General features: G+C 36.9%; 1 protein-coding gene across 2 annotated transcripts; it reads left to right on the forward strand.

Annotated features, from left to right (window-relative positions):
* The first annotated feature begins 131 nt into the window (after positions 1 to 131).
* Positions 132 to 11,546, forward strand: LOC140557436 (E3 ubiquitin-protein ligase RNF170). Of its 2 annotated transcripts, XM_072681874.1 has the most exons (7): positions 132 to 286; positions 4,730 to 4,816; positions 5,886 to 5,952; positions 6,418 to 6,526; positions 8,811 to 8,884; positions 9,057 to 9,167; positions 10,429 to 11,546. In XM_072681874.1, exons 2-7 carry the CDS (start codon positions 4,782 to 4,784, stop codon positions 10,735 to 10,737), a joined length of 705 nt encoding a protein of 234 aa, XP_072537975.1. In that variant the 5' UTR covers positions 132 to 286; positions 4,730 to 4,781; the 3' UTR covers positions 10,738 to 11,546. The 2 variants fall into 2 exon arrangements, with proteins under 2 accessions (XP_072537975.1, XP_072537966.1); XM_072681865.1 differs by lacking the exon at positions 132 to 286 and having other exon boundaries at positions 3,757 to 4,816.
* The last annotated feature ends 134 nt before the right edge of the window (positions 11,547 to 11,680 follow it).

An 11,680-nucleotide genomic window follows, 5' to 3' on the forward strand; every position in this document is an offset into this window, starting at 1 on the left:
TAAGAGCCAAACACGAAGAGGGGAAAGACCAATGAGCTCTCGAGTTAAAGAGCAACGAGTAGCCAATCAGGATAGGGCTTTATAACAGGCAGAAGCTGCTGTCAGAAGCGTATGTGGGGGCATTTGGGACTAAATACAGTGCTGCGTTCAGCTTATAAATGATAGGATTTTAGAAGACACACACAAGACAACTAAATAAGAAACATGGAAATATAACCCTTACAAAAAAAGATGTTCATTGAGATATGATATTAATATTCTTTTTCTTTTTTTTTATCTAAAACAAGTGAGTATGCTTTCAGTTTACTTTTTATGTACGTATCTGAGATGTACTAACATACTTTAGTATATTTGGTTTATACAGACAAGCATGCAGAAAAGACATAAAAGTATATTTGGCCTGTACTTTGCTCTGTATACTTAAAAAGTATAAAAAGTATAATTCCTGTTGTATACATACATTTTAGACTGATTTCAGATATCAACCTCCCCCAAAGACGTTTTATGTGGGGGAGGGGGTTAACTGGAATGCCAATGTATATTTTGGCATTCAGTGCAATATTGGTTTGATTTTTTTTATTTCTAATAAAAATAAATATGTTCTTAATGCTAAGTTTATGAATATTTATATTTGTAGTCCACTGATAGTGTTGATAATAGTTCAGGTATAAAACTTCAGGTGCACTTAAAGGTACAGTTAAAGGCATGTTTAAAATATATAAAAATAATACCTTAATTAAAACTATAAATTGTATGTTACATTTACTTAAAGAAATCTATAGCAGTATAAACCTATAAAACTAGTAGTTTACAGGGAGCATATACTAGTACTGGGAGTATATCACTAGTATATCACTAGTAAACTAACAGCATACCTAGAAGTCCACTTATAGAAGAATTGTAGCACAAAATGAAACATAAATGTAATCTAGTTGAGCTGGCACAGTGCCGCCACAGGTAGTGCATGTGCACACACCTTTAAGCCACACTCTGGTCATCGTCTGTGAGTTGTTTTGTGTGGTCTCCCCATGTCCACAAGGGTCTCCGGAGGGCACTTCAGTTTCCCACCTCCCAAAATTACATTTGTAGGTGAATTAGCCTTGCTAAAGCTTACTTCTCTTATACCTAAAGAATTTACGTATACTTTCATAAACTAAAATGTGGGCCAATTTAGTCACAAGACCTATACTACTAGTACATTGATATTAGTACACTTTACTACAAAAAGTATACTTGGGAAATATATATTTCTTATACATTTCTTTTATTGCTTTTATATCAATCTGAGATGAAAATATGCAGTCCTAAAAGGCTTCACGAATAGGGGTCAGATCACTTCTCTGGATAAGATAAGCCGCTGATTGGTTAGTGATCATTGCGTGGACACTGCATGGGTTTGCAAAATGTTTTATTAGCCTACTTTTATAATACTAAAATGCAGATTTGAGACATGGAAAGGAAAGGACACTATACCAAATGACTAACATACTGAGCAGCACATCACATTTTAAAAGGTATAGGCATTACTGAAATATTCAGTAATGTAAGAAAAGGAAGTAGGCCCTGTCTCATTGTATACACTCTCATTTTCTCTTTTTCATGTTTAGATATTTATTTTTCAGTCGAATGCAAATGTTTGAGCAATGTGTAGTAAAAGTAATAATCACAGCCTCTGTAGCTGATCAAACATAAGCCTATTTTTTCAGAAATTCCTAATGTCGAGTTACTCTGTCTTTCAAAATTGTCAGTGTGGCCAGTGCAAAGGTTTGGATTTTTTTTTTTACTAGGTCTCAGACCTTGATCAATAAATCAGGCCTGAGGCATTTTACCTATGTTCATTAGAAACAATGATGAACTGATTCAAATTTCCAACCTTTATACATTCTCTAACTCTTCAAGAGTTGCACTACCACTCAGCTCTCATGGGCTCCAACTGTCTAAAGACCTGAAAATAAAAAGTAGTCAATGACCATAAGGTCACTATAATAGCGCAACACACACTAACATGCCACCACCACGTCAGTTTCACTGCAGTGCTGAGAATGACCCACCAACCAAATACTACTTGCTTTGTGATAGTCAGTCCTATAAGGTCCTGACACTTGAAGAACATGGAGAAAGGAGGCTGATAAAGTATGCAGAGAAACAGATGGTCTACAGTCTGAAATCATAGAACTACACAGAGCACATGGTCAGTGGTCAGTGGAGCTGATAGATGGACAGTGAGTGTAGAAACACACCTACATATAAAAATCATATTATATATAATATAGGGTTTTCTAAAACGCCACTTATTCCACCTCATAATTGCATAATAATAACCTTCGTTACATTATTGGATTGTTGAGCAATCCAATAATGTTGCCGCCTTTCTACATTTAAAACAACCTATGCAGGTGTAATTCTCCCTCCAACAGCAAAACAAGCCCTTGAGAGGTATACGTATGACAAGCCAGTGCTCGGATGAGAAGCTTAACCGTTACCTTTGCCTCTGGACAGCTTTACATATACCCTACCAGATGCTCAGGTCAGGTCTTTGTGCTGAAAATAACTTGTAGGGTCAACATAGACTTGGCATCCATATTGGCTGATGAAATGTGGGGTAGACCAGTGACATGATGCGGACATTCGGCATAACGAGCCCGGCACCTTAAAAAGAAAAATCAGACTAGTCATTTACTTGAGGGTCAACGAACTACACTTTGTCAAGGTCCAGGTGTGTCAATAAGTGCTATTTTTAGCTTATCTGACCTTCTGCTTTTGAAAAAAAAAATGTGAAAGCTAAATATTAGCCAGGGAAAGGTTTGACTAAGAGGCACCACTTTAGATACAGGGAGGGCATATCATTGAGAGGTGGCCAAAGTATGTGCCGTGTTGCATGTCGCAGGATGTGGAAATGTTTGGTGTTTAATCAAGGCAATCACCATTTGATTTTTTTTCTTCTCAGCCCCTTTAACTCTAACTTTGAACTTGTTATGAATAATGTTTTATACACAATGTATAAGTAACCTACATTTATCTTCAGGTAGAGTATATTATTGCATTTGTGGTATACTTTATTAAAATAATCAGAGGTCACTGAGGACATCATGCCCAAATAAAGAACTAAGCTGAGTCTAAGCTGCTTTACTCAATGAGAAAACATTGAGAAAAGTCATGACTGTAGCATGTATGTAGTACTTTTCATATTTATACCACTTGTTCATTAGAGGATCTGGTGACATTGAGGGAAGATTTTTCACTGGACAAAACGCTTTAGATTTTATTATAGAGTTTGTTTTTCTCTTTGTGTTTTTTTGTAAAATTTTTGTCCAATCGAATATTGTCTGTAAAAAAAAAAAAAAAAAAAAAAAAATATATATATATATATATATATATATATATATATATATATATATATATATATATATACCCAACACTTTAGTTATTAGGCTTTAGACTTGGAGATCTGAACTACTTATACCTTTATAAACAAGGTCTTTGCAATATAAATACACAAACACATACAGTCTATGACCACAGACATATTGTATTGGTTAAAAGATAGTGGTTAAAAATATCATCAATACTTTTTTTTTTTTTTTTTTTTAACAACAATGAGACAACTGAGGTGGCTGGTTAGTGATTTTGTGATTTTTACCAAGGCCATTAACTAAACTCCAGAGACTTATGGTAAGCCAGTATCATGTGGTTTATTTTGTTGTTTATATTATTAAGCGTATATCATTATTAAACATATATCATATGGCCTAGACTTTCCATGTACAGTCTGCCAATGTGGATATATTAACATTTCTATATGAATACAAATGTATATTTTATACATTCATTAAATCTAGTACATCAAACTACATCCACCTTGATCAGCATTACCAAGATATATAGCCTAACATTTATTTCTGTTAGGTTACAAATGCCATAGAAATGATGAAAGTAATGATATTTTAGTGAATGCTCTGCTTTTCTAGAATGCAATAAATATGTCCATCAAATATCGGACTAAAATATTGGCCAAATATAAATATCTGCTTAATGCCAGTCATGTTTTAGCAAATATTTAATTCTAAAATCCTCCTTATAATAATAATAATACATATTTGGTGTTTGGTGTGATTATGGACATGTCTCAGACAAGCATTTCATGTGACAAGCATAAAGCTGAAAATGTTTTTTTTTGTTTTTGTTTTTTTACCAAACCTTTGCATTTTGCACTGTATTATTATTCAAAGTGTATATAATAAGTGTAGTATTCATTTATGAGTTTCATAAATCTGATATATTTTAACATAGATTGTTCCAGTTGTACACATTTTAAATAAAGAAGCTCTTTGGGTCATAAATGTGAGAGGTATTACACAGTGTAAACCAAGAGTAAATGATTGGTGAAACAGGCTGATTTTATTAGGCCTAACCTACTTAGTGTTAGTAGGTGGAGACTGATAGTCTTTGACCTTGCGTGGGTGGTCACATGACCAAAATAGAGCGTTTCCCAGCAGACAATGGGAGCAGCACAATTTTATTGGTAGTTGTTACCAAATAAGACAAGAATCTTAATATTTTCATGTTCCACATACTAACATCATACATACAAGTAGAGCAAAACTAGCTTTGTCCTTTGAGTAGGCCTCGGGTCGCGTGGTGGGTTATGCTGCAAGCAGAAGAGGGGCTCTGAGAGGCACGCAGAGCTTTAGTTAATGATTGACCTGCCTGTCAAATTTATGGTGTACAGTGATGCAGTCAGAAAGCATTTCCCTCGGTCTCTGCGCTGAGACACACTTCTCATGAACATGCACACCTGTCACAACTCCTACAACAGGTAAGAGACGCCGCATACTAATGTTCTACACCAGCTACATAGGATGTGTTTCCTTTACATCATAATTTCCAAATATGAAGCTTGTATTCTGTGCACATTTGCCTGGACAGAGCACCGAGATTACTCCAGTGTTATCTACAGCACGATGCCCGACTACATGTGAATATCCTATTGAACTATAGCAATACAGTTATTTGTTGAAATATATGTATTGTTCACTGAAGATCCATTCCAGTAGCTGTCTAAACACACACCCTTCACACTGGACAGCTCCAATTACCATTTGAATACATAACATGGTTCTTCTCTTTGACCAAATTTAATAGAAATAGTTGTTTGTGTTTATTAGCACATGCGTAGAGCAATTTGTGTGCACTGATGTTAGTGTTGATATGAGGTGGCCCTGTGTCGTGGTTTGTTGGGGCAATAAAAAGTACACGTACACTGGCCTCAATGGCGAAATCATGGCAACACACAGTCTGTTTTGGGTTTATTGCTTTATTCTGACTGGAATTCAGACATTAGTACGCACTTATAATAAGAAATCCAGCACCATAAAACTTGTGTGATGATTCCAATATCCATATAATATATGTAAGCAGGAGCCTTTTATGACAAAAGAGTGGGCTTTTGAAAATATTGTTCTTATTTACTTATTTATTTCCTTCAAATTGCATTCTGTCCATATATGGAAACTGGAGTAAAAATAGTTTTTATGATGTCACATAAACTGTAATATATAGATATTTACATTATTATATATATATATTTACACTGTATATCCACATATTTACCCTACATATGTTTAAACTGCCTGTTTTCATTTAAGTGTTTTAAGTCTTTTTGGCTGCTTTTTGAATTCAGGACTATACAGAAAACAGAGAACTCTAGGTCTAGTGGTGAAATGTATATTTAGATATATATATATATATATATATATATATATATATATATATATATGAGGGACCTTCACTTTTTATGATGGGTCCTAGCCTTGATTCCCTATTATATTACTGTGTACATGAGGGTAATTGCTGTATTGATTGATTTTCTATTGTCACATTTGCAGGCCTCCTCTAGTCTCAGAAAGTAGGGGTCAGGGTCAACCACAAGGCCAGCATGTGAGCAACAGAGAGGTGAAGTCACACACACAAACATACACACACACACACACAAACAGAGAGACACAAAGACTCAGAGACAAGAGAGAGAGAACAGTCTAAGACTCAGAGAGACACAAGAACAGAGAGAGAGAGAGAGAGAGAGAGAGAGAGAGGGGGGGGGGGAAGGGACACAGAGACAGAAAGACACAAAAACAAACAGATAGACAGAGATAGAAACATAAAGACAGAGAGACCGAAGGAGACAGAGACACAGTAAGAGACACAGACCCAGAAAGGTACAGAAACACGGATGAGGACAGATGAACAGAGACAGAGAGACATATACAGACACTAAGAGATCTGTCCTCAAATAAAGTAGACTGGAGATTGTTTCTGAACTCCATTTAGATGCAGTCGTTACACTAATAGTTAACGGTGGAGAAGAGCCATGTGGTGTAGATGCTTACTTTTCCATATTTTTTTTCCCGTGTTTCGCAGGACCTCTCGCAGTCATGCATATCTGCAGGCCACAGGGACATCCACTGCCCAGTGTGTTTACAGACATCAATATTCCCTGTGGAGACAAACTGTGGGCATCTGTTCTGTGGTGAGTACTGCATTTTACATAAAAACACACAGCAACAAGGGATCTGTAGAGCACCAAATAACCTTTTTGGTGCTACTAAGAACTGCTTTTCTTTAAGGAACCATTTGAGGACGCAGGTTCGTCTTGATCATAGAAATAAGCCATTTAATCATAACAACCATGGACCATTTAAGTATTCAGATGGTTTAGTTAGCATGGTTCGTAACCATTGTGTTCTGGTTTTTTAACCCTTTTATGCGAGCCCACACTTCATTACACTGTTAGAATTTAGATCTGGTAAGCTGAAATGCTTTAAGCGAGTTGAGAAAGCAGATGATTTTATCGTGTTCATCGGTCCATTGAGGTTGTGTTATTTCAAAGTGAAAAACAACAATCCTGAAGTACATTAGGGACTCCAGGACCCTTTATTATCAATCACTTCAGATTCGAAGGATTAGTCTAGAGCGCAGGTTCCCAGTCCTGCTCCTGGAGGTCCTTTCTCCTGCATATTTTAGGTGTTTTCCTGCTATAACACACTAACTTCAAGCCCTTCTCAGGAAGCTCAGCTGAGCTCAGTTTGAGAATCATACTTAACCCTCTATCTACTCTGCTTTTAGGGAAACCCAGATTAGATCAGGGAAAAGACTAAAATGGGTTGAGCAGATGGGTACACCAAGTCCAGGGTTAGAGACCCCAGTGAGGATTAGTGAGTGAGTGTGTGTGTGTGTATATATATATATATATATATATATATATATATATATATATATATATATATATATACACACACACACACATACATACATACATACATACACACATATTGCTATTCTATTCTTATATATATTTTATAAACATTATTATCTTTTTATATATTTTTATCCCATTTCAGGTTGTTTAATATACGTTCATGAGCAGGCAGTTTTTAAAGCATTTCACTGCATGCAAGTCGTACCATGCATGATTATGTATGTTACCAGTAAGCTGTGACGTTTACTTTTTGGGGGGAAAATGTAGCTAGTGTGTTCCAGGGTCAGCTGATTAGATCACACCACTCCCGTTACCCAGGATGTTTTTGATTAAGCATAGGATGCTTGAACAGTGTCCTGCTTAAACAGTGTCCTGCTTAAAAAAAAGTGTTGTTACCGGTGGGCCGTGAGTACGAGAGAGAGCAGATGGTGGGGCGTAGGACAGAATCTCTCCGCATGGAAGAGTCAGAGGGTCTATGAAGTGGAGTTTAATATTTAACGGTTGCCCTAGCGACAAAGGTTTTCACCGCCACGTGACACAGATCACACAGCTACTCACTTTTCTGCCAGACGTTGATGATCATGCATTCATCTAATGAGGAAGTGTGTTTTGGAGGGTGTGCTGGAAGCGTCAGAATTGAGTCGATGCTTGTAAACTAGGTATACACAGCATAATGTCACTATGGCAACAACCTGCACTCCTCCACACGATAAAGAGAAGCTGAGATCTGTGTTTCCATAAATCCCAGAAGTTATTCCAATCAAGCACTTTAGCACAGAAAGTGGGTCAAGGTTTATCAGCCTGGAGAAGAGATTGCATACGATCAGTAAACCTCATGCACTCACACACACACACACACCTTCACCTAGTCCTCACACTGTCTCTTCACCTGATGGGACTTTACATTAAACCTAAACACACTCAGTACTGTGCCAAACTTTAGGCAGCATTAAGCATAATGGCTATAATGGCTAGATTTAAAGAGTTTTCACATGCAGTGATGTATTTATTCATGTATTTAAAAGAGAATTGAAACATGTGATTCATAAAAGTACCACATTACCTCTTGTCAGTGTAATCATTTACTCCATTATTCCATAGTTAGCTTTAGTTAGTTTAGGTCTGCTTAAACTCGTTACACTAGGCATTGTTCAGCCGCATGTGGCAGTAGGTCAGGTACTGATTCAGGTACTGGTTCTGGATCACAAATGCCACTGAAAGTAATCTCAAAAAGTACTGGATGGAGCGCCATCACTCCAGAGAATGCAGTTCTATTGCCCCACAACTCAATGCTTTATAGGGAGGCTTTATACCCCTCTGACCAATGATGGCCAATGGCATTGGGCACTCAGGTGCACAGTGTGTACATTTGAATACCTGTTTAAGCAATATGCTTAAAGCTTAATGGATCTGGAGTGTTAATAATTGTATGTATTACCAGCTAGAAAAGAGGTCACAAGTTTGTAGTGCAAACACTGTTCTTGGTTGATTATGTTCAGTGTTGTTCATCATGATTACTTATTCGGTATCTCTCTCTCTCTCTCTCCCCCTGTAGCTCCTTGTCTTATATCTTACTGGAAACATGGCTCCTGGTTAGATGCTATCAGCTGTCCTTTGTGCAGACAGAAGGTATGAAGCATGTAGTAAAGAAACACACCCTTTATTGTTCATGGTCATCCCAACAAACGTCACTTACAAGAAACAGTGATTAGTGCCCTTTACCGGTGAACGCTACACTGTGGCCATCTGTTATTTCCTTCATTTTAATCTTATGTTTGCTCTGTCCTCTCATCTCTCCTAGGTGAGTGTAATGTCTCATCTCTTCGGCGAGAGCAGATCAGACAGGAAGCAGACAGAGGTGCTGGGCCACATTAGAGACTACAATAAACGCTATTCCGGTGCACCAAGAAGGGTGAGTTCAACTTCAGCTCTCAGCTACTTTAATTCTAACTCTACCCAGCTCTCTCTATTTCCTCTCCGCTACCAGAATTGTAGTTTTCTCTAAGAGACGGGTCAGATTACATTCAGGCACTTTACGTTCATCTGCCTTATGTTTGCACGCAAGCACACACCCTTTTAATGAGACTTTAAGAGATATAATAACACTGGTCTACACTGGTAGAAGCTATAAAATTACCAGGGAAGAGAAGTTATTTCATCAGACTGATGATGGACTAGGCCTTTAAATCTCCAGTTAAACACAACAATTCAGTTTGGTTCTGATTCTTATATTATCATTTTCATTTTGATTTAAAATGAGTTATCCACAGAATACACACATGCCTTTTTGCACAGTAGCTAAATATATTATGGCGGACCAAGCCTGTCCCTTCATTATCACATGAAGGAAGAAATATAGAATAAATAAACAAATAAAATAAATAAATAAATAAATAAAAAAAAGTTAAAAATACACAAACACAAAATTATATTTTGATAAATAAATAAATAAATGAATAAAAAATAAAAGTAAATAAGAGAAATAAATAAATTGAGGAATATTGATAAGTATTGACAAATGCGTAGTTATTTTTATTCATTTATTTCATTTCTACCTACACTGTATTTATTTGTTTAATGTTATATGTCCCAATTTGTGTTTTTATATTTCTAATTTATTTTTATTTTTGCTTTTATTTATAATTTCTTTTATTGTTTTGGCAGGCTTGGTCCTTCATAGAATATAGTCAATAGATAATACATCTAATTTGGAAACAGCCTATCTTAATTATTCATCATCAATATAAAAATCTGTTTAACTGGTGGTAATATTGGTATCTTCAGATTTTACAAACCTAATTCGCCCATACATCAGGTCAGTCATGAACCAGCACTTGCCATTAGGAAGTGATCAAATTGTAGTTTTTATTTTATTTTTTTTACTAATTTAAAGGCTCCTCTCACTCACAAATATGTATTTCATAAACTTGATTCTTGAGTGGTTTTTCTATGGAATCCCTCAAAGAACCACCTGTAGCACCTTCATTTAAAAGAGAGCACTATAGAACATTATATAGACGGTAATGTGCTGAATGTGCTGTTGGTCAGCATGTATGGATGTGTTCAGCTCCACCAGCAGCCCATCTGATTTACTTTAGTGAAAGACTGATCACATAAACTAGCACTGGCTGGTAACTGTAAAACGAGATAACAATGTATGTCTCCTCCTGCAGGTGAGGGATTACCTGTGTGACGCTCCTTTATTCCTGCTGCTGTTGTTGCGGACTCTGGGGAACATGAGCGGATTGGTGTGGCTCTTCCTGCTGAGGGTGGCAGTGTGCGGGTTCGGGGCAGCCGCCTCCCTCGTCTCCCCGCTGGAGGCCATGTCTGGACCCTTCAACGGGGCAGTGGGGCTCTTGGACGACCTGGTTGTGGTCTTCCTCCTCCTTATCTCTATTCTTAACATCCACCAGCAGATGGCATCGGAGAGGACGCCCAGAAGACACACAGTCACACAGGGAATTCTGACAGATGCGCTATAAACAAGAGGACAAAGGACACTGGACTGATAAGCACGATGAACGAACTCTAGTAGTACAGTGGTCATACTGGGCTGCTGCACAGAGAAGGTTAACAGAGGGGAGGCTCTTTTAACTGTTGTGATAAACAGCATCACTGTGGTCTACAGAGGTCAGTTTTTTCAAATGAGGCCTGCACTCTACGTATTGCACTACCTATACCCTCCTGATCAGGCTGTAATACAAGCCAGAGGTAAAACATTTTTACAGTATTTTTAATTTTTTTTAGGAGACATGAGACGTCCAAGATTATTAAAAAAAACAAACAAAAAAAAAACATCAATTATATCAATTGACAAACTGTAAGAACCTGATTTGTCCTGCTACACAACTGCCCTCCTCTGAAGTTTACAAAGCTGGTAAATAGCCAGCAATTTTGGCGAGGGTATTACCTAAAGCCTGATTTAATTTAAGGTGAGATTGAACTATTTTGAATGGATGTACTTCTGATATAATCAATTCTAGTTCTATAAAGAACTATGTTTGAAGGTTGTTTACGCTCATAGATCTCCAATACAAATATGGTTCTTTATGAAGCCAAGAGTGGCATCACTCAAATAGCCCTTTGACACAAACCTTTATTTTTGAGAGTGTAGTTTACTGTGCAGTCCCAGCTACTTCATTATGGAATCTACAGATAAACATGACCAACAATAGGGTAGCAATCCTTATGTCCACCCTGGGTTGAAACCAGGAGAAATCCAGCAGTGCAAGTGTTCAGATTACACAAATGTAAATACTGTAAGTGTTTAATAAATATCTATTTATCAAAACTCATGACTTAAAGACTTGTGTTTGTTCTCTTTATAATCTCTCTTAGAGTGAAACTGATGCAAACGCACACTTTTGCACATCATACACACAACCACATTTTTCTTTCATTTGTGTCAACCGTTTAATTGACATG

The sequence above is a fragment of the Salminus brasiliensis genome, chromosome 1 (assembly GCF_030463535.1).
Source record: "Salminus brasiliensis chromosome 1, fSalBra1.hap2, whole genome shotgun sequence".
Taxonomy (NCBI): domain Eukaryota; kingdom Metazoa; phylum Chordata; class Actinopteri; order Characiformes; family Bryconidae; genus Salminus; species Salminus brasiliensis.